This window comes from Neodiprion fabricii, chromosome 4, assembly GCF_021155785.1.
Source record: "Neodiprion fabricii isolate iyNeoFabr1 chromosome 4, iyNeoFabr1.1, whole genome shotgun sequence".
NCBI classification, from domain to species: Eukaryota; Metazoa; Arthropoda; class Insecta; order Hymenoptera; family Diprionidae; genus Neodiprion; species Neodiprion fabricii.
Window position 1 is genome coordinate 24,204,874 of NC_060242.1, and position 22,379 is coordinate 24,227,252.

At 35.8% G+C, this 22,379-nt stretch overlaps 4 protein-coding genes across 13 annotated transcripts; 2 read left to right on the forward strand and 2 right to left on the reverse strand.

Moving 5' to 3' along the window:
* Positions 1-114: 114 nt before the first annotated feature.
* LOC124180951 (sodium-dependent phosphate transporter 2) lies at positions 115-4,534 on the reverse strand. Of its 4 annotated transcripts, none has more exons than XM_046566938.1 (7): positions 4,381-4,533; positions 2,692-2,840; positions 2,088-2,268; positions 1,785-1,991; positions 1,376-1,586; positions 607-1,229; positions 115-461 (listed from the first exon to the last, which is right to left on the reverse strand). In XM_046566938.1, exons 4-7 carry the CDS (start codon positions 1,977-1,979, stop codon positions 231-233), a joined length of 1,260 nt encoding a protein of 419 aa, XP_046422894.1. In that variant the 5' UTR covers positions 1,980-1,991; positions 2,088-2,268; positions 2,692-2,840; positions 4,381-4,533; the 3' UTR covers positions 115-230. The 4 variants fall into 4 exon arrangements, with proteins under 4 accessions (XP_046422894.1, XP_046422892.1, XP_046422891.1 ...); XM_046566936.1 differs by adding an exon at positions 4,132-4,229 and having other exon boundaries at positions 2,088-2,840; XM_046566935.1 differs by having other exon boundaries at positions 2,088-2,840; positions 4,381-4,534.
* A 111-nt stretch (positions 4,535-4,645) lies between these two features.
* Positions 4,646-6,552, forward strand: LOC124180952 (Golgi SNAP receptor complex member 2). Of its 2 annotated transcripts, none has more exons than XM_046566939.1 (3): positions 4,646-4,802; positions 5,030-5,269; positions 5,415-6,552. In XM_046566939.1, exons 2-3 carry the CDS (start codon positions 5,130-5,132, stop codon positions 5,911-5,913), a joined length of 639 nt encoding a protein of 212 aa, XP_046422895.1. In that variant the 5' UTR covers positions 4,646-4,802; positions 5,030-5,129; the 3' UTR covers positions 5,914-6,552. The 2 variants fall into 2 exon arrangements, with proteins under 2 accessions (XP_046422895.1, XP_046422896.1); XM_046566940.1 differs by having other exon boundaries at positions 4,649-4,802; positions 5,059-5,269.
* Positions 6,553-8,661: 2,109 nt separating this feature from the next.
* Positions 8,662-13,952, reverse strand: LOC124180949 (myotubularin-related protein 9). Of its 2 annotated transcripts, none has more exons than XM_046566930.1 (7): positions 13,543-13,952; positions 13,280-13,462; positions 11,953-12,118; positions 11,545-11,837; positions 11,371-11,474; positions 10,892-11,196; positions 8,662-10,353 (listed from the first exon to the last, which is right to left on the reverse strand). In XM_046566930.1, the coding sequence occupies exons 2-7, from the start codon at positions 13,439-13,441 to the stop codon at positions 9,629-9,631; spliced, it is 1,755 nt and encodes a 584-aa protein (XP_046422886.1). In that variant the 5' UTR covers positions 13,442-13,462; positions 13,543-13,952; the 3' UTR covers positions 8,662-9,628. The 2 variants fall into 2 exon arrangements, with proteins under 2 accessions (XP_046422886.1, XP_046422887.1); XM_046566931.1 differs by having other exon boundaries at positions 13,805-13,950.
* A 115-nt stretch (positions 13,953-14,067) lies between these two features.
* LOC124180946 (protein kinase C-binding protein 1) lies at positions 14,068-22,286 on the forward strand. Of its 5 annotated transcripts, XM_046566925.1 has the most exons (7): positions 14,068-14,235; positions 16,244-16,751; positions 17,274-17,598; positions 17,918-18,098; positions 18,607-20,661; positions 21,241-21,603; positions 22,258-22,286. In XM_046566925.1, exons 2-6 carry the CDS (start codon positions 16,258-16,260, stop codon positions 21,588-21,590), a joined length of 3,405 nt encoding a protein of 1,134 aa, XP_046422881.1. In that variant the 5' UTR covers positions 14,068-14,235; positions 16,244-16,257; the 3' UTR covers positions 21,591-21,603; positions 22,258-22,286. The 5 variants fall into 5 exon arrangements, with proteins under 5 accessions (XP_046422881.1, XP_046422878.1, XP_046422883.1 ...); XM_046566922.1 differs by having other exon boundaries at positions 21,241-22,286; XM_046566927.1 differs by having other exon boundaries at positions 18,625-20,661; positions 21,241-22,286.
* Positions 22,287-22,379: the final 93 nt, after the last annotated feature.

The following is a 22,379-nucleotide window of genomic DNA, read 5'->3' on the forward strand; positions in this document are numbered from 1 at the left end:
CATCAGTTACTTTACAAAGTAAATGCCTTTCTAATAGACATTTTTAAGTACAGCGAAAAACTATGGTTGTTTGTAAATCATGTATCTTCGTAAGAACTTGTAAGACCACCGGAAGAAAAAGTATTTCACCTTTATTTCAGTTTCATTTTATTTATGTCCTAATAACAATAGCTGTATTGGATGGCTTTCACTTTTACTAAGCTGTATTTATACCTAATTCATTCTTCGACTCAGACAGTAAGTACTTGCCTAAACACAGCCATACAGGCAGCAGATAATAACCCTGCAACTGGTACAGTGATTAACCACGCAAAGGCAATGTTACGAAATAGCGCCCAGGACACACCACCACCACCACGTGATACCCATCCGACACACACAATCGAACCCACTTTACAATGCGTCGTTGACACTGGAAGACCAGCCTTACTTGCCAACAGAACTGTTAGTGCTGCACCTACCTGTGATAGTTATAGTTAGTTATCAGTAAATAAGAGCGTAATAATTGGAAGAAATGGATTGTTGGGATCGAATGCATTTGCAGATAAATCATAGTGACATTAATAATGCAGCGGCATGTCTTGTAAGTAAAAAATTGTCTCATACCTCAATTGTAAATCCACTAGCTGGAGTAATTCGTGCTAAATCTTGGCCGAGTGTTCGAATAACTTTTCTCCCCCATATCCAAAGTCCAACTGATATGCCTAGTCCTCCATAGAGAAGAATAGGCAGAGGAGTTTCTGTTTCTTGACGAACAGAACCGTCAGCATAGACTGCCCACAATGCAATCAAAGGTCCTATGGCATTGCTAACATCATTTCCTCCATGAGCAAAACTTCCAAATGCAGCAGTTAATACTTGGAGAAATGAGAAGAGTTTTGATACTTCTACTGGTTCTTCATCGTCTCTTCCAGCCTCAACACTCGGACCTTCCACATCCGCCCCAACAGTTAATAATAAGGGACTCGCACTTGTGTTGCCCCTAAGCTTTGGTGTTTCTTCAGAATTTTTACTAGATGAAGGAGCTGGAGCAATGACTGACAGCGCAGTTGTTTCTTTTCTATCACACGCATCGAACTCTGTGGCACCACCAACACCATCGCTAGCCAGTAATATTCTTTTTCTCTGCCATGGGACTACAAATGTGTATACAACAAAAGCGGACAGTAAACCACTAGTTACTGCGGCTATAATGCTACCCCACCAGGGTATGTTATCCAGCTTCAACACTAAAAAACCGTTCGTACTTGTTATATAGGTTTATATATTATTCATACATGGGGAAAGCTTCCTGAATAACAAGATTTCAACTGGTGAATTGTGGTTGAGTTCAAGTGAAATGCCTCTGCTTGCCTAAATCATGTGTTTAACTTACGTTTTGGCCCATCGTGTGCAACCGAGAGTACATTTGTAGCAATGGTTAGGCCATAAGCTAGTGGGAGGATTCGGAGACCTCGGTCCAAGGGTTTGCTAGCTTGTAAAACAGTTTTTCTCAGTGTTAAGAAAATAGAAGCTGACACTAGGCCGCTTAGTACGGGACTAGCAAACCAAGAAGCTGCTATACTTCCAAGAGCCACCCATTTTACCTAAAAATATTAAATAGACTGCTGTAGAATTTTCTTTGCATTACTCAAATGGAGAACCTTAACTTTTCAAGAATCATCAGAACTAGTAATTAGATAATATAGTTTCTTTCACCTACTTAGTTTAACTTATGAGTTGTATTAAGCCAATTATTTATCATTTAGTATCTCAAACTTTTTTTGTCATTGTGAAGAACATACCCCTGCAGTGCCTCTGCATACAAGTGAAAAGCCAACAGTTGCGCCAACAATCGAATGAGTCCCAGAAATAGGAAGACGCAAGGCAGTTGCAATCATCAACCAAATACCTGAACCAACAAGACTAGAAAGTGCACCAAGCATCAGTTCTTTCTCATGTCCCTCGTACAGTGACACATCGAGTATGCCTTTGCGCATTGTATCAGATACCTAAAATCAGGGCGAAAGAGTTTTAGCAGTATAATTAAATGTACTGATGTGCAATGATGGCTATACAGGAAAAATTTACAGATGTTGCACATTTACCTTATATCCTATGAGTACAGCCCCGGCTATTTCAAATATTGTAGCTAAAATGCAAGCTTGAACTATTGTCAGAACACCGGCACCCACACTGGTTCCAAAACTGTTTGCGACATCATTTGCCCCAATTCCAAATGCCAATATAAATGCGACGATGAATCCAACTACTACTAGCCATATTAGGCTTTCATCATATGGTATAGCCATGATTAGTTTCTGAATTTGATTTTTTTTACTTTAAATTTCTAAGTAGGTACTTTAACTCTGCTATTCTATTTCACATCATATATGTATCTATGTCCATTCAGTTCTCTTCCCTTATGTTTATGTATAGTATACATACGTGCTTATTACAGTATAATAATTGATTTTCATTTAATACTTGAAGAGACGCGTATTAAAGATGAAAAGCTACCCTATACATTTATATATCGTGTATAAATACGTGTTTATATCAGAATATATTTCATTTTATACTTAATAAGTTCAATTCAGTTTTCATAACTTTGTACATATAGCGGAGGTAGAATTTTAGCATAGCGCCTGATTTCTCCAGCATTATGATAGAATTTATCATGGTTGTAATCTGGGTTAATAAACTATTTACCATATTAATCCAACAAGCTAGTTAAATGCATTACTTCTAACGTCACAGACTTTGTTAAGGTTTGAGTTACTAAACTGAACCCTATAACTATTTTTTAACCACGTGATTGTTCTCGTACGAGAGCAAGACATGTGCTTCTCTCCCCACATCTGGAAAAATTAAGTATAATTGTAAGTTGAGAGAATTAGCATTAGGGCAAAGCATGAAAACTAATTATTATAATTAACTCAAAATCCATTTTTTTTCTTTAGTGGATGAAAATATTTTCATGTAACTTAGAAAATTCTGAATATTTATCTATCGAATTTTTCAGACTTATTTTTGAAAAATTAGAAAACCAGAACATCCTGAACTAAATGTAGAAAATTCGAGTGTTTTAGAGAAACCTGATTAATTTTGGAAAATGTTTAAATTTGGTTTTAAGATTTCGCAAATTAATAAGGATTAGAGCAATTCGTAATTTTTCCAAGAAATCGCTTCAAATACTCTCCATTTCGGAGTTAGGTATATGTTACATAAATTTTCAAAAAAATGTTCACTGCGATGTATTCGATTCCTTTCATTACAATCAATTCAAGTAAAAAAAACATCTTCGGATGAATGACTAATACATGTGTTGCAGCGGTAAGCGCAATTGAATTAGTGGCTGTTCCATTTTTGAAGGTTTTAGATCGAATCGAGGTGAAAAGGCTTTATTTTCTATGTGAAAACTCTCTTCCAGAAATCATTTGAACACGAGATATTTACTAAATGATGAAGCAGATGATTAGATAGTTTTCGTTTATGATGATATGTACGGCATGAAAACATACACATATCTAGGTATATGATTATATGGTCACTATAGCTTCTTTTATGACACGACTTAGTAAAAATCATCTGAGTATCAAAGTGATAACAATTTTTTACATCAATTACGAAAATTGACGATGAAACAATGCAATTCAGATAACTACTGCATCTACGGACGGTCACGTTAGAACTGGACTCCCTTTACACCCGCGTGCTGCAGGTATAGAATCCTATCTTTCTCGTTTAGATGTGCGAGACATGTTAATCATTATAATGTGAATTCTATTACGCAATCGGCAAGTGCCAAATGTGGTTACAATGATTTAAATTCAACTAAACACAAACGATGCATACAATTCTGGTCATGCATACATCGTAGAGAACCGTCGGGCGAGTATAGATTGAATCTGAATCGTGATGTAAATTTTTTCCTTTATATGTGTACTCAAGATGGGAAACGTCACAATCGATTCACCGAATGAACACACTTTTATACTCTGATCTGGCAAACTAAAATTAGTATAGCTTTGTAAATAGGTAATAGCGGATGCAAGAGGGTGAAATATTGATCCGTCCGACACGTTGCTTTACGTTATGCCTGAGCCTTATGGAGTGAGCGGAGCTCGCGGAAATTTATTTTTTACTTACAATATTTCATTTAGCGTCACGTCAATTAGCCGTTAATTAACGCTGACACTGCTAACGCAGAGGTTTCCTATTTTTATCCAATACAAAGGCCTCACTGCCTGTAATAATACGTTAATAAACTGCGTATAAGCCAACAACACGGGGCTTTAATAGTACCTACGCATCGTACTATTAGAATAAGATTTCGTCCAAAATTTCGTCTTCGTTTTGTCATCAAAATCTGCGTAAAAATACACTTAACACATTTACCTTCACGATCAATTATTTCGGATTAAATTCTTCGAGGGGTTGCCTTCTTCCCAATTCTATGTATTACCACAAGTTTCTCGATTATCTTATACTTTCCCCGGTTTGTTGCGCGATTCTCGTCGGGGTTGCCTCATGCGTTCGATCTTAACGCCTTTTTCTAGGCCACCCAACTTGCTTTACGACTAGGCGAGTAGCTAGCAACGCCACTGCACTCTAGCGCCAGCGGACAACTGCAATTCCAATTTCATTCCAACATGATTCCAACATGAAAATGCCTGACGTGACACATGATGTCCACGTTACATCCGAATCTCTGACTGACTTTAAATATTATCAGACAATGTTTTGACGGTGGAACCAATGAATTTATCAATCATTCCATCGCAAAGTTTCGATGCAGCTTCTCGAAAATTTGAAAATTTGTGAGTATTGAAAAAAGCTGTGTAATGCGTTAATAATCATTACATACGTGTTATCGAAAGACATCTGTCCACCTCGTATTCTTGTTGCATAATTTATTTATTCAAAGATACGGATTATTTCCACCCGTGATATCAATAACGAATATTTAATACCCGGTGATAATTGCAAATTCTGCGCGTGAAATCCTTGAGCGTAATTAAATCATTATGCCTAACAAATGTTTTAGGTTATTAACTGGCAATAATAGTACCGTAGCCGGATAGATCACGTCATTAAATTCTGCTGCATAAGCTTATCGTAACATAAATCGAGGCTTTAAAGAAACTATGGAGACCTTATATCATCAGACGAATAAGCTAGTGCAGGAAACTCAACATTCGTTTTCTCAACTGGAAAAGAAACATTCGGACTTGGACCTTCAAGCAATAGAGCATGACATACAGTCGAAGATAAATCTCATCAACAGGTAGGTTAAAAAATAAATCTGGCAAACAAAACATCATAGCTTCTCCAATTAGCTAGATAGTGGATCTTTGAATACCTACATTGTATTCCGGAAAGATACATAACTCATTCCTAACATGTTTTCTTTTGCTTTTTTACGTTTTCAGTAACTGTGAACGACTTGATATTTTGTGTATGAAGGGTCCTGTATCACAGAGGCAAAATGCCAAGATGCGGGTGGACCAGTTGAAATATGATTCGCGGCACCTCGCTGCTGCTTTAAATTCGTGGCGAAGTCAACTTACTCGCCGGCAAAGGGAAGAAACTGAACGTGAAGCTCTTTTGTCTAAAAAATTCACCCCCAACGACCAAATAGATATCATGATAGATCACAATCTTCAGCATAATTCTAGTTTGCGAAATGCAACGCATGGTATGGATGACCTAATTCAGCATGGCTCTGGGATATTGGAAGGCTTAAGATCGCAAAGATCTACATTGAAAGGTGCTCATAAAAGACTTGTCGATATTGGAAACATCTTAGGGCTTTCTAACACAACGATGCGGCTTATTGAACAAAGAGCTCGGCAAGATGGATTAATATTGATAGCTGGGATGGTTTTTACATGTTTAATTATAGTATTAGTTATAATATATCTTACATAGCTGTATTTGTACATTTTTGAATGTATATACTACAATTTCAGTTCAATCCGAATTGAAAATATCACAATTAGTAAGTTTTTCCAAATGCTAGACAGACTGTTCAGAAGTACCTTGTATAAAATGAGCTATAACCTACCGAGGCGAATATATAATTATTGTAACAGAAGGTGTCATAGTGGAATTTGCATGTTGCATTCGAAAAGAATTAATAATTTTTAATCATCAATACTTTAGTGATTCTTTCAGTATCTTGCTTTTCCTGCATCGCCTTTTACAAGGACTAGCTACTTTACATTCTAAATGGTGGTTAAATATTGACAGAAGGATAATCGGATAATAATGTAGATAGAAGTAATCACACTTTATATCAAACACCAAATCCCTGTAGATGTTTCTTTTTAGATATATCACGGCCCTTCGCCTGTAGTTAATGAAGTAATTTAGTTTCACATCTATGGATGTTTTTAGTTAGTATGCACTATTTTAAAAATTTGCATACTAATCCAATCTAATTTTTTTGACAATAATGTCGATAAACCTGTGGCTGTTCCATGATTGACTGTCTGATTGTGTTGAACGAATTTATATTTGGCATTAAGTTGGTTCCCGGTAAAATAAAACAACACAATTTTACATAAATTGCCGTTGAATTTAATGCTGACGTTTCGCGATTTTCACGAAGTATTTGTTATTAATTAACCTATTAACGCGAGCTTGGAAACATTTTAATATCAAAATACTCCTGATTATGTTCGGATACACAGCTGAACCTGTAAAAACAACAAATTCCGTACCTCCTCCTTTTCTTTAAAAAAACTAATTGTAGGTAAATTAAACAAATCCTACACCATTTAAATCTTCAACAACACTGTTTTGTGATTGTTTCGTCTTTTCCGATTACCAGATTCTGCTTAAAAATTGTGGAACGTTCGGAAACTCTGTTGGAAATTTACTTAAAAACTGGAAAGTTAGATAAATTTTTTGCACAAATCACATGAAATTGTGCAAACTTATACATTTCAGTCGGAAACATTGGTTTTTCAGTAGTGATGATCGGCTCTCAGTTGCCATTTTTCAATTCTTTTTTCTAACCGATCACTTGCTTCTTATTTTATTTCAAAGATGAAATCCGTTTTTAAAATATTTTTGTTGGCAGTAGTTTCCCCCATTAGTTTTTATAAACACCACATTTTTTCGGCGAACTATGTTAGTATAATTACAAAATAAATTGAATCGAGCAGTTGATCTTTTGAAAAATGCTGGAGTGGATTTTAACTCCACGTTTGCGACTAAAAACTAAATTCACAGGAAAACCCCATAGTGGTGAAAACTTAAAGGTCAGAGAAGAACAGAAATATTTCTCTAAAATTTAGTTTTCGTAAAATTTGCCGAATAAAATCTTGACCAGATTCCTTGAGTTCAAAGCTTGCTCTGCTCTGAATAAATCCCCTCTACCTGCTGCAATTGAGAATTATAGCGAAAGGAGGAAGGGTCAGGCCCAAATCCCCCCTTTCCTTCCCCTCTGCCCCTCCAAGAACATACATCCCCACCAGTTCCTTCTCAAGCAAGGTAATTTTTTAAACGCGGATCATTCCGAAAGCTGCTTTTCTGGTGTAAGGAGGTTGGTCGTGGCACGCTGACGATCAGTCTTTGATTTATTTTCTGTTCTCAACTACGTGATAAGTCAATGCAGAAGCTGGGCGGAGAATTCGTTGTCTAGTGGCCTTGGATGAGTTTGAGTTCAGTCCACGTTTCCAAATCTTATTCGTGACTAGATCCACACTCATCCAAGGATGCTGGACCCATAACACTAAGAGCCGAGCTATTAAGGTGACCCCCTAGAAGTATACAACGTGCGTCTAAGATGATTCAACAAGCTTTGTGAAATATTGATTACAAATTAGCTGTATGTAATGAAGTTTTTCATACTATAATAACCGTAATTTGATTCTAAATTGTCGTATGTCGCCCGATGGTTCGTATATTCTTTTTAGTTTCTTTGTGCGTGAACACCTGCCGTTTCTTCCTCCCTCCCTAGCCGTCCTTCACGAGTAACGGTAAAATTCCAAGCCCCATGAAATTTCTCAGGCGAGGCACTCGGCCGAAACCACCCTCGCTTCCCTTTTTAAAAAAGCAATAGGATGCAAGTAGCACGTAATTTTTCGAAGAAATAAAGTTCTCTTCAACTCCTTGAAGTAAATATTGTACAGCGTTGAAATAACAGAAACGAATTACCGATACATCTGGTAAGGATTTTATGTAGGATAATAACCATAGAACTGATCATTGTATCATTATATGCAGATGTAATAAGGTATTGTAAGACTTTGTCAAGGAGGTTTCATTTTGTTCATTAAACTCATACGAGTCGTCTGCACTATTTAATACAGAGATTCATAAATATTACAGATAATAGTCATTGAACCTTACAAATTTCCTTATATTCCATTTTAATTCCGGGAGTTTTCAGTTGCCGTAACGTGGGAAATTAAATTTCTTCTTCTTTGTTTGTGAGTATGATCCTCAATTCAAGGATGTGTGCCAATGAAAATTCAACGTACGCTCTTTCTGAAACGTGCTGGACGCAGGTCAGGTTGCCTACGGTAGGGCGCGCGGTAATGTCAGCTTTTACGCGAAAGAAACAGTTCTATAGGAGGAGACAACCAGGTCCTCATCCAAAATCCATTAAAAATAGATTTAAGACTTGGGTGGGAAATAGTGAAAAAAAAATAAATAATCGACCAGCAGTTGAGACTATGTTACGTGGGCATTTATTATATAAACGTATCTACAATATGGCATATGTCGAAATGTAGTGGTGTTATAATTCCATTGATTTAGGTGAAACATCACTGAAGCAAATGTGTACGTAGTAATTTATAACAAAGCGTATGTTTATAATGAAACTATTCCACTATTTCCAAAATATCGGCAAATTTATTTTTAAATTCTGAAACTAGCCGTAGAGTGTAATATTCCTATATAATGTCTGAAATTAGTAGTTTCAACTTTCAATAATATTGATATAAGATTATGCATGGGATTGAATATGCAATGCTGATTATTATGTTAATCCAAATGGTTAAATAAAATTGCTGAATTAATTATCAGTCTACCACTTCAACAGTTGATTATCAAATATAAATTAATAATGACTTGTGGTATTCTTATTCCGTTAATTCATACAGATCGCTGGAAAAAGGATGGAACTCATTATAAGTGCAATAAGGAACGTAGTAAGATGATACAATTGTGATAATACGCTAACTTTGAATTAATTTACACGTGATAGTCACCTTGTGTCATTTATATTTCTCATTTTACGTGAACTATGCGGAAAAAAATTCTTTGTAGCAACTACAACTGAACATAAATGCTGAGCACAAATCGTCTTCTATTTTTATATATTTTAAGACCAACATGATGTGACCTAGTACTTTTTGTTATGTACGTACACAATTTGAATTACATACAACGTACAATATATCCAATAGTTATATATTTTGTCATTGCCAATAATAATTCTCCAGTTTTTTTTTTTATTATCAATTATAAGTATAAATTTTTCAAATAAATGGTTCAATGTTTCGTGTTCTTAAACTGTACAGATGGAACTTGTCAAATGTTTTGCAATATCTTAGTAAAAAAGGGCACTGGGTAAGCGCATCCTTTTTAAATATGACTTTGCTCTTTAAATTTAACTACACGCCCTTCATCAAGTGCTTTGAGGTTCCAAGTTCATCTGAGCTAGTCGAAGGTGTTCTTCAGCGTTCGCTGTCCCGTACGAAGAATCTGGATTGGTATGAATTTCTTCGATACCTTTACGGATTTGCGATTGAAGCTGACCAGAGATCTTTCGAATTGCAGAATGCTTCCGTTTAATGTGCATGGCGCAAGAAAGTGATCCTTTCCATGGCGCGGCATTTGTATGCAAAAGGTAAAGTTCCATCCACAATTCTATGCTGATAGGTGCCACACTGGGCCAAATAACACCAGGATTTGGTTCGTAAAGTGGATTTAACCATTTTTCCAAAACATCTGGCTGATTTATATGTGACCATAAACTGGCCGTTCTCTCAGATAATCTAAGCTGAATTCGTTCTGCTTCTGAATCACCCAAGAACGTTCCATAGCTTGAGCAATATGCATGTTTATAAAGTTCGATGAGTAAATCTGTTGTATATTCGAAGCTGAATTGAAATTGGCGATGTAGCTGGTAGAGACAATCTAGAAATAGCAAAAAGGTGGGAGCATGTGCTGGACTTTGAGAATTGGGCGGGTGATAAGGCCCATGACGTGTCCGACTGAAAAAAGCATGGCCAGCTTGTAACCACTCTCGTTCAACAAGAGCCTGCAGACCTCTCACGGTTCGACAGTCAGGATTTAGAATGGCTTGGGTCAAACTCGTCACAGCAAGAGTACAATCTCTGCCAGCACCACCTACCAAAAAAGCATATTGTTACTTAGGTGAAGGTATAATAGTAGTGTTTGCATACAAGTCTACAATAGTTTTAAAACTTCTGTGCTTATGATCTCAAAATTATTGCTTATCGATATTTTTTTCACATATTGACGGATTTGTTGCAAATTCCTGAATAATTCCTTACAATGCTTATCTAAAACGATAGTAATGCCCAAAAACTGGACAGTCAAAAATAATTATTGTCAATTTCCACAAAAAAAATTTGCATTATCTAAAACTTTCGCTGAAACACGATAATAATTCTACACGATTGTTAATGTGCAGAATTTATACAATTATTATTCAATATAATCGATTATATTTCATCAAAGATGACTATGAAAAGAGTTGGTAATCATATCACATCTGTATGAAAATATCTCGAACAAACGAAATTAATCAAGACCATAGTAAAACCTGCTTGTGAATGCAAAATCTGTTGTTAGTTGTACTTAGAGTAGTACAGTTCCAATAGTTCATTAGTGCATAGAAATTTTTCATTTCATAACTACATACCATGTACTAAGACAGCAGCTGCTTCTTGGTGAAGACATTGGGCAGCTACGCAGGCTGCATTTAATGCTGCTTGAATTGCAGATAGCCAGCCACTACCCTCTAGTCGAGAAAGCCACTGGGACGTGGAGCATTTTGTGTCACTGCAGGCTTCGATTAGTTTACAGAAACTTTCGGCCAGGTCAGTAGATCGTGGCACAGCCTTGTGCACCTTACGCCATTGTGGATAAGCTGCGTCCATTTCAGTTCCTCCTCCTCGGTTTTTGGCCGCCTGCGCTTGACTGGCAGATCTTGTATCCACTATGTACCTGTAGAGAAGACACAAATCAATCAACAACCAGTAAAATTAATGCTATGTAAAAGTATATCTCAAGTCACTGAAAAATGCAATCTAATTTATACTTAGAAATTAGATTATTTTTTTCGGCTATATACAAGTATACTGGTATTATTATATTGAGAAGCCAAATATTTTTACATACCCTCGTCTTCCTGGACCTAAAACAGCATTCAAAAGTCGTTCATCCTCCTTGCATCTTTTTCCTGTAGCTCCAGACAATGGCTGACTGCTTCTCATGAGAATACTCTAGAAAAAAATTAAAATTCTACTTACTGAATCGAGTCAGGCTTAATCATTTATTGCAAAAATCTCGTACCCCCCCATCGTGTCTGTAGCAGAGTACAGGAAATCGTCCACCATCTCTAAACTTTGCTGCTAATACAATAATTTTGTCTTCTATATGCCGTGGTACTATTACGGCTGATGGGTACGAATTACAGACTTTATAATCACGATTGAGGTAGCAAATCCGCCACTCATCGGCATGAGTTGCTAATAGTCTAGACCATTCTGAAACTGGTGCAAATGCAGTCCATCCATCTTCCACTTGCACCGTGGAATTATTCACAGGTTGAGGGCTGTAGAAAAAAGGATACTGGAGAGGTTGATCTGAAATATAAAATGTGCATTAGTTATTGTTAGGCAGCAATCACAAGTTAAATAAAGCAACTGTCAATTTGTATTCAGAAGCAGGTACACAAATATTATGTCCATGATTATTTACCCAAACATGCCAGCTTTTCCAGAGATAACGTCACATTATTTAAATCCTCTGTACTATTGATATCGAGTTGATAGATATGGAAATCCTTGCATTTTAAAATAATACTGCCTCCAGGGTTTTGGTTGTTTGACTTTTTCTCTATGACATCTATGTTTCTGTGAAGCAGCTGGTAAAGGATTCAATTGTAAATTACGAGTAAAATTTCAGTAGGCAGCATCCTCCCAGTATTTAGCAATCTTACATTACACAACTATACTTGCTGACAGACACCTTTGACACTTCCTCATTTCTATCAATAGAACGGTAGCTAGCCATAGACCTTATTTTCAAACTGATTCACAATACATGCAAAGACTACATAATGTGTTCCATATTCTCACATGATCTTTAAAAATGTGTTTACATTCTGGCCTGCAATTTACAGGTCAACTTATAAAGTTCACTGTCAAATGATAAATAAGGTAATATATGTGTCACTTACATACTTCACTCTTATTTATGTAAATATATATTTTACTCTCAAGAACTCTTGAATGAAAATATAGGTTTTTGCTTATGCTTGTGTTAATTTATTACTGAGATGTATCTTTCTAAATCACGAACAGTATTCCAAAATCTGTTATTGTAATTATTGAAACGTAATTAACTAAATGTAAAATGAAAAGCTGCACATGTTACAAGATAGCACATAATTTTTTTGGGATATTCAAATATAAGGATGGTCTATACTCATAAATCAAATTTCTGTAAGCCTGATTTTATCACTTTTTTTGTAGTGCTTAAGGGGAATCTTAAATCAAAATTAAGTTTATTTGACATTGCAATACTGGAGATAAACTGGTTTTTATATACTTACAGAGTGAGGTATTACAAATTGATATATTCTCCTTGTATTACTAATATGATATTACTTATTTATAGTTTTGTTTTAAACTGTCAAATTTTGCTTTATTAATACACAGAGTATTGCTTAGCAAAGGATCAATTTTGGGTTAGTATCTCTTATTTCAGTAATTATCTATGTTTTTGCAAGACGTAATTCAAACTAAAACACTGCTTGATAGCGAAGGAAAATCTTATGCTTAATGAAATAGCTGGAAGAAATCGAATATCTACAAATATGTGAAAATAAAACGTCAACTGGCTAGAAAATATTTCAAAAAAATTGCAGATATTGTCAGAACATGAGTAAAATTCTCAAATTATTTTCCAAGAGTTATGAATATAAAACTATATCTAAAACTCTGGGACGTACAGGATTGCCGAACATATTATAATAAATAATATGGCAGTTGGAGTAAAACTATGAATTGATCAGTTTGAGTACCAAAAGCTCCTGAGAAACAGCCTGCCTTGACGATAGTATAAGATGATGTCCAGTGATGCAGAGCGTTCTATCTAAGCTAGAGTTTTTATCAGTTCCATCGCTTCTATCAGTGAGAACAACGTTATCAAGTTTTGTAACTAATATGAAGTCACTCAATTCCATTATTCGTGCTGATTTAACTCACTGGAAATAACAAGGCGAAATATTATTATTCTTCTGCAATACGTGACATTTCACAGATAAACGTAACCTTAAATAAATACCTTATCAGACTGATCGTTTATCTATTATATATTAGTAGTTTATCGTTGAATTTATGAGTCGATTAAAACATCGGTGTAAAGGAATCGTCAGAAAACTCATTCGGCAATAGTTTTCGTAAAGTATTACGTCTCTTTGACAGCTGCTGTTAACCCGAATATTGTATGTGCGAGATCACTATACGCCTACACTACAGCTGGTTGACAGTGATAACCAGCTAACCCTTTAACAAGAGGTGTGGAAAAGATTGGCGAAAATTCGTACATAAACTGGTGATATTCCGGGATGGCGAAATGGAGAGCGAAAAAGGTGATGTAAAACTACAATGTGTCATGCCTCAACGAGCATTCCGAGCCTTCGGAATTACCGGACCCACGCATAGTTTGACAGTTCTCTAATTGTATATGTGCACTTTTGTTACGACTGAATTGTAGACACGATCACCACGTGATGTCCGGAGGTTTGCCAATACCTCAACAGATGGCGCTGGCGTAACGAGAAGAGAAGGAAAGCCCGGCTAGTAGTAGTTCGCTCGTGCAGCGCAGCGAGAGATATTTCCTAACTTTCCATAGCGATTAATGTCTCCACTTATGTTTGTATCATGTTAATTCAACGAAATATTAGTCTTGCAAAGCGATGCGTCGTATCACCAGCTTGCGTCGTTTGATAATGCGTACTTCCTTCTGAATAGATTGGTAAGATCCTGTTTATATTTTTATGAAATTTTAACAGTCTATCCTCTTCTATCCACTGCCATTTCACACAACCACAGCATCCATTCCTGTGCCTGCTGCTATGATGTAGGTATACCCACTTTTTACTTCATTGTCATCCTGATATTACTTTCCCAATATTGAATAATGCTCAGGTACCCAAGTTTGTACCGCTGCAACTTAAATGCATTTCTACAATTATTTCTTTTTACATTTAGTACAACACGCTGTTACCAGGTCGATTAGCACTTTTGGCATTGGCACTCATCTACTTTCTGCTTATCTTTCGCATTCAGCCATAATCTTGTATTCCTCATTGTTGTAGACACGTCGCTTACCCAGGAGGCATACTATAAGTCATATTGCTTATTCACCTTACTCTTACAAAGTTATTTTCACTTCCGAGAATTGATTTAAGGCTTTATGTTTCTCTTGCGATTCGGGATAGTATGAAGGAAGATCCTGGCTTCTGGTTTCCTTTCAATCATCAAGAAAATAGTAAATGATATACAGACTAGAAACATTTTGGGGCTAGGATTTCACCAGAAACTATTAAACTTTGAACAAAAACGAAGTAAGAAATATGCACCTGAAGTTTCGATCCATTAAACTTTACTGTAAATTCAACTTGTTGCTGATACTGCGATCCTATGATCAGACTTTGTGTAGTAAACCTGGTAAAAGTTTGTAAACCATTCAAGGGCACAACATTACACAATAAACTTAAGGCTAAATAACGCCCCGACCTGTTTTCAGTATTAGTAACAACTTGAGTTTTCGACTAAGCTTGATTGGTTGGAACTTTAAATGCATAGATAAACATCATTTCCATTTCAAAGTGTACGTAATAACAATGGCATATGTAAGTATGTTTGATGTCAGTGTCTTCAAACTATATATAGTCCTTGGCTGAACAAGGGAGGTGATAATTTCAAACTAGTCACATTAATGCAATCTATGAATTTTTTTTTTTTTCTATTCTGAATATTGCATTTTATATGTGAACAGAATAATTACCGGCAGGATAATCATATATACAATTTTGTGTTGAAATAATTTTTTGTGGAATGATTGTTTCTCGGATCATTTTAAATAGGATCGGCGTGTATGATCTGTTTCAAACAAAACATGTCCTTAATCGGTTCTGAAGTCATAAATCATATTGACAAAAACCCTAAAACATAATTTTATCTTAGCTAAAGCAATTCTGGCAAAATTGCCATGAATCTAGAAAACCTGGCAACAAGGAAAAAGTTATGAAGCTTGATTACAAACCTTGAATTTAAAATGCAGAACATCCTTGAACATGATGTAACTACTAAAAAGTCCTTTTTTCCGCGTATTGCTCTGACCTATATCCAATTCATGTTATTGATCAAAAATCACTTTATATTATACTTGGACACAGAAGCAGGATTCAAAAATTGATCGTCAGCTCTAAATTGTTTTATTTTTAATCCAGTTTCTTACTTCATTTCTAATGTGGACAAAGTTCTATTCATCTAGAAATTAGAAAAATGTTGAAAATGAAAGTTTGGTACAGCCAGAGCTGCAATAATGGAGTGCATTAATAAATAATAATGTTCAAAAGAATCGATTTCAATAAATTACATTAACTGGCTTTCAGTTCATACTTTTATTTATTTTGTCGGTATGTCAAGATTTCAAATGTTTATCATGAAAATACAAACTTTCACTGTACATAAATAAATTTATAGAAATTGAAAATAAAATTCTTACATATAATACATAACATATGGTGAAAGTTTTATTGTATATTGAAAAAACCTGTATTTGATTGTTATATAGAATTAAATGATACTTCATATAATAGAACTACAAATATCAGATTTTTTTCAAAATCGCGCAGTGTGATACAAAATTTTTTTTCGACTATGGTGTATTAGTTCATGTATTCGAATTACCAGTGAATAGACAGAAAATTAAACTTCAAGTAGCCGAAGCTTTAATGACAATCTGTTTCACACAGATACCATCTGATATATGATTCTGAGCAACATGGAGTCCTCGGAGGATAGAAAGAACGCAATGGAGGACTGCGAGGATCAGAAGAACAATTCAGAGACAGCAGTTACAGAGAAGGACAAAAACGATAATGAATCTAGCAAGAAATCGAACAAAATAAACAATCTAACTAATGCTCTGGAGCAAAGTGACAACATAGATTCAAAGACAAATGTGAATAGATCAAAGGATAACGTTAGCAATGAGTCTGATGTCAAAAGCCGAAAACAATCTGCTAAAAAACACAGTAGAATTGAAGCAGAATCGCAAGAAAATAACAGTGTTGAAAATAGACTTGATGGCAAGAAGCCTGATGTCTCTAAAAGTACAAGCGAGGAAACACAAGCTTCGGAAACAAGATCGTCTTTGTCTGTTGGTAAAGACGTCAAGATCAATGGAGCAGAGATTAAAGGGGAAAGTGCAGTTAAGGAGGGCAAGAGAAAACGGAGAATGTCGAGGTTGGTAGACACCTGGTGTGTAAGTAGTTAGTTTTCTTATTTTCAATAATTTTATGTATTATTAATTTGTTGCTCAACATCGAAATTGTAGATCTTGCGTCAACTGCAAACTATCTTTTCCATGTAAAACTTTTTCTAGCAATGTAAGCTCACTTGGTATATTCTTATTTTCTAAACCAAACCACAGACTTTCAAAATCCGTTTATTTCTCACTTGGTATTTCCGAACATTCTTCATACTACAAAATATTGAAGTTCTTCACAGATTAACATGTTTCTCAATTTATATTCATAAGTACTGTAAACCTATTTTCTATTCTTTTAATTTTATAATATTTCTAACAGTATTCCTAGAATTTATATGTTACTTGTATTATGGATGCATGCTTGAATAGAAAGGGACTAATAGCAACTTCGTTTTTTGAAAATCAGTGCAATTTTCAACATTGATCGAGGTATCATATTTAACATGTATAAAGACAGCCGAAAAAATGAACTTGATTTATTATAGTTGAATGAAGCAATATTTTTTTTAAAGTCTACAAGGCAGAGATTCTTCGGTAGAAAAAAACGAAAGGATTAACAAACGCAAGCGATCTAGGAGTGACGAAGATAAGTTCTGCTGGCGATGTCACAAAGAGTCTGTTGACAGCCATTGTACCGCATGTCCACGTTCCTGGCATCGTCGATGTATGGGTGGAGGTCCACAACCAACACCGCAGAATTGGATTTGTGGCGAGTGTGCTACTATTTTAAAAGCAGAAAATGCAGAAACACGCTCACCGGCAATGGCTCAGTTGAGTGTTGAACAGCTCTGTACACTACTGAGACATGTGGTTGGAAGAATGCGTGATTATCCAGGGGTGTGTACATTTTCATCACATTACTTGTTACATTCATATTTTCATTCCTAAGCTTACTTACTCCTTAAGTATCAAGTTAACAATGAGCGATAAACTTGTGTATTATTGAATATATTATTTCATTACGATTGCTTATTGCCTGCAGTAAAATTAATTTTGCTGCCAAAATTAAAGAACCTAATCTGCTACTGAGCCTTCTAGGATAGTTTAGATGTCAAGTGTGTTTTTAAGAATTTTTATTCATACAGATAAATTAGAGTCCTATTGTGGTACAGAGATAAGATAATTATCAGGAAGGAATTTATCATTATGTCCACAGTCGGAGCCATTTTGGAAGGCGGTAGATCTCAACGAAGTTCCGAACTATTTGGACTATGTTGTTAAGCCAATGGACTTGAGTCTATTAGAATCTAATGTCCGTGCAAAACTTTATGGTAGTACGGAGGCATTTATGGCTGATGCTAAGTGGATACAGCACAACTGCATTGTGTTCAATACTTGTGCGTATTCTGTTCATTGCTTATTTTTCATGATTAATATTTAAGCCTGTGCAATTCTATATATTCTCGATACTTTTTTGTTCAGCGACAAATACTATTCTTTAAAATCTGCATTCAGTATTCTAATCTTCGGTTTGTTTGATTGGTTTTGCTACTTCGCCATATCAAATTCACGATGTATTTTCAAATAGCTTATATATTTATACTTTTAAGTTACATACCCGTACTGTTTAGAAATTTGATTAATACTGTGCAACGCAATGTTGCTATTTTTACAGTGTAGGCAATCATTTTTATTCATATTCCTACAGAAATCAATGATTTTACATGAAATATATTAGAATACGGTGTAAATTAAATATAGAATTTTTTTTTTCGAAATTCGAAAACTTCGCTGCATGTGCAATCAGACTGATTATATAAATGTTGTGTAGATAAAAGTATTATCTGGTAGCCAGGATATCAAAACATAATATTCTCGAAGAATATAGTGTCGCTACATTTGCAGGTGGAGGCGTTTACACAGATACCTCTAAACTAACAAATGCTGCTAGGCAGATTATAAAAGCAGCCAGGCAAGAGGTGTCTGAGATTGAGGCCTGTTCCGATTGTTATGGACATGCGCGAAACCTTCCCAGACCTCAACCCTCTTGGTTCATTGAACCGTGCCGAAGGCCGCATCCACTTGTCTGGGCAAAACTAAAGGGATTCCCATTTTGGCCAGCCAAGGCTATGTCTCGCATAAATGGCCAAGGCCATGTGGACGTCCGATTTTTTGGAGCTCATGATCGGGCTTGGGTACCAATTCGTGATCTATTTTTATATTCCGAAGATCCACCTGCACCGCTTCCGCGTAAACGAAAAGCAGATATGGACGAATGTGTTCGTGAAATAACGCGCCATTGTCGAAAGCTGGAGTTGACATTTGGACAGTTTAAATTTGCGCCGCCGAAAATACAGTACAATCCGAGAGATCCATTGCAGATAAAACTAATGCTACCTAACTATGATCCTCTTCAGCCCAGCACTCCTGCTGTAGTATCTCCCAACACTTCACCACGAAGAAAACCACCTTTGAGAAAGCGAGGCTTTTATCTCACAAAGAAATCATGTTCTGAGGAATCAACGAGAAATAATGCTTCTGATTTCGCTAACGATTCAACACCACCTCAGGGTGATTCGGACAACGATTGTGAAAAATATATCGAGGCATCCAGAATACCTAAGGTGTCACTGTCCAACAAGCTCAATAAATCCAAGTTGCCGCCACTTGCTAAATCTAACGAAAATCAAAAAGTGATCCAGAATTCATCCGATAATGGAAATGTTCACCAGAAGAAAATCAAAATGAATTATAATCGAAGTAATACTTCAAACGACACTGACAACTTGGATGATAGTGTGAAAACAGACGACGACAGTCAATTAGAGCAAAGATATCGACGAAGATGGGATCCAAATAACAGTAGCGACGGGCATAGCAGTTCTGAAAACGAAGTTTCATTGGAAATAAGAAAATCCTCGAAGTTTGGTAGCGTTAAATCACATAAAGGGGAGGATGATACTGAAGCAAATAATACAAAAGTTTATAATAATCTATGCAACGAAACGAGATCTGTACAAGACTCAAAAATCAAAATAAAAAGTCCGAAAACGAATAAAAATCCGGTTAGAGTCTATAAGCCAAAAACTAGAATGGTGAATCAAGTCAATGCGGAGCGAGCAAAAGCTACAGCCTCGAACGAGCAAAAAAAATTGATAGAATGCACAGAAAATATTATTTCTCGCCAGGATCAACCATTAAATAGGCTTCTAGCACCTGCGAATACTAGTGCACAATCCACTGCCATTGTGAGTGATATTTGTATAAGTACAGCCGTTACTATAGCTAATTCTGTGTCCGTCCCTAACAACCCTATGAACAGTGTTACTAAATCTGTTCATAATGCAAACTTGATTACTGCCTCTACTATTAGTCCATCAAGCACAATAACCGCAGCATTAAATACAGATCCTATTGCATCATCCTCAATGGGTTCGATTTTTTTACCAAGAATCACCTTACTGGAATCCACAACAAAAATGAATTCAACAAAGGACTGTTTAATCATGACTGAAGAAACAACAATGGTTAAGGAAGAGCCAAAGGATCAACCGCAAAATCATACACCAAAAAAGGAGTCTAAGGCACGTAAATCCTTTCTTAATAAACCTCCAATGTTTCCGCAAATTTCGCCAACATCCCCGCCAAAAGCTCCGGCAAGTCCACCCGATGCAATGGTTTATATACCAGGACACAGGACAGAAAGTGAACATGATCACTCGCTGCTATCTCCAGAGGCAGGACCACTCAGTGCACAACTTCACCGAGGTGGTCAGGAATTAGCCAAGCGAATGGCACAGTTAATGGAGGAAGCACTGACTGAAGCAGCTCAAATAAATTCCAGTAACTCAGATAACTCTGGAATCAATCAACGTGCTACGGTGCACTATCTCAAACTGCAGATTGAACGCATGAGGTGGCAGCATCAACAGCACCTAGCCGAATTGAAGCATAACACAGGTATGCAACCATTGAAAATTCTCAAATTTAAACGTTCTTCATTTCTTGAGACAGACATATTTAAGGGGGTGTATACAAGTAGACGGCTGAAGAAGTTGGTGAATTTTCAACAACCAATTATCCAATACTTTCTCTAATATCAAAATAAATCAGTCAAGTCGTTTTGAGATATCATTGCCATTATAAAACAGGTCACCAAGTGGCGTGGTTGAGATTATTGTTAAAAATAATACTTCCTACTAGATAAGTCATTCTAATTATGTAATTGAAAAAAAAAAAAGTTAATGAACCTCGATCTAAATAATTTGGAACATGACTAGCTCCAATCAAATCAAATAATTGGTTGCCAGAGTGTTAATTCCCAAAGTTCAATCATTTCTTTAGCCGTCTACTTTGATAAATCCCCTTAAATAAATAGCAAGTGTCAAATACACACTTCATTGGATTTTACCTCAGAGTGTTGAAATTAGTATGTTGTTTCAAACTATTCTTGGTTCCATAATAACACATTTCTTGACAAGCATGATGTTATATATTCGGATTGGCACGTTCTAATATTACTTTCATTTCGAGTTGTAGATCTGACGCTGAGAGAAATGAGAGCTAGTTTAGAGGCTGAAAGGTATCGGGCCATCGAAGAAACTAAGCGAGAGGCTGAGGAAGAGAAATTAAGAAGTATCGAGGAAACAAAACGAAAGCAGTGGTGTGCATTGTGTGGAAACGAAGCATTATTTTACTGCTGTTGGAATACAGCGTATTGTGACTATCCTTGCCAGCAAGCTCATTGGTCTACTCATATGAGAACGTGCGCGCAAAATCCACCACCAAATACCATTATTACTGCAACTGCGAATGTCAGTCAACAACAAGTGATGCCTAGCCTTGTAATGACTTCACCACACGCATCGTCTAGCGTATGGGGGGCCTAGAACTAAAATTACTGTAAGTTCTCAGATTTATTGCTTTATGAGAATTAAATGAACATGAAAATTATTCACGTTATTATCCTAAATTTTGCTCTCCAATATAATTATAGATAGTATATAATAATACATGTAGGAATCTGTGGATAGAAGTTATAGTGGGTAATTAACTACGATTTTTATATTCGAAAACTAAAATGTATTATTTTGTGACGATAATAATAAGTGATATCATTAAGACAAATAATTTTTGTAAATCAAGACCGTGATCAAGGGTAATCACTAAATGTTTGACACGTGCACAATCGTTACAAAATATTTATTTTGATGGAAATCGCTTAGTATAGACAATTCTCTTGATTATGAGTCTTTCAACATCGTGTGTTTCCCGTAAATCGGTTTCCGTAATTAATAATGCAACGACCTTGTGAAACAGGAAGTGTATATACCAAATTTGGGTAGTTCTAATATTTATAGATCTTATTTCAACCAGTTTTGCTCTGAACACTGTGCTTCGAAGAAGTTGTAAGTTGTACAAATTCTTACACTGTTTTATAATCGTATAAAAGTAGCGTACCACCATTAGCCCCTCATATTGGATAGTTTATTGTAAATGAATGACATTTGTCATGCGTATTGCAAAAATAATCCGTTACAATTTTTAACATTTCAGTGAACGTGCCACAAGTTATAAATACTTCCGAAAAATAAGCATTCTCTTCACCGAGAATTTCAAATCAGGCAACCAATGGTAGTGAACTGAAAACAAAATTGGGTGTAGGAAAATTTCAAAAT

Coding starts and splice junctions, on each gene's coding strand:
- LOC124180952 (XM_046566939.1), top strand. CDS start 5,130: ATGGAGACCTTATATCATCAGACGAATAAGCTAGTGCAGGAAACTCAA. Junction 5,270..5,414: donor AAGATAAATCTCATCAACAG/GTAGGTTAAAAA, acceptor TTACGTTTTCAG/TAACTGTGAACGACTTGATA.
- LOC124180951 (XM_046566935.1), bottom strand. CDS start 2,291: ATGGCTATACCATATGATGAAAGCCTAATATGGCTAGTAGTAGTTGGA. Junction 1,587..1,784: donor TATGCAGAGGCACTGCAGGG/GTATGTTCTTCA, acceptor TAATATTTTTAG/GTAAAATGGGTGGCTCTTGG. Junction 462..606: donor CTAGTGGATTTACAATTGAG/GTATGAGACAAT, acceptor TAACTATCACAG/GTAGGTGCAGCACTAACAGT.
- LOC124180946 (XM_046566922.1), top strand. CDS start 16,258: ATGATTCTGAGCAACATGGAGTCCTCGGAGGATAGAAAGAACGCAATG. Junction 16,752..17,273: donor TCGAGGTTGGTAGACACCTG/GTGTGTAAGTAG, acceptor TTTTTTTTAAAG/TCTACAAGGCAGAGATTCTT. Junction 20,662..21,240: donor CGAATTGAAGCATAACACAG/GTATGCAACCAT, acceptor TTCGAGTTGTAG/ATCTGACGCTGAGAGAAATG.
- LOC124180949 (XM_046566930.1), bottom strand. CDS start 13,441: ATGGAATTGAGTGACTTCATATTAGTTACAAAACTTGATAACGTTGTT. Junction 12,119..13,279: donor CTGTTTCTCAGGAGCTTTTG/GTACTCAAACTG, acceptor ATCCTTTACCAG/CTGCTTCACAGAAACATAGA. Junction 11,838..11,952: donor GGAAAAGCTGGCATGTTTGG/GTAAATAATCAT, acceptor TTTATATTTCAG/ATCAACCTCTCCAGTATCCT.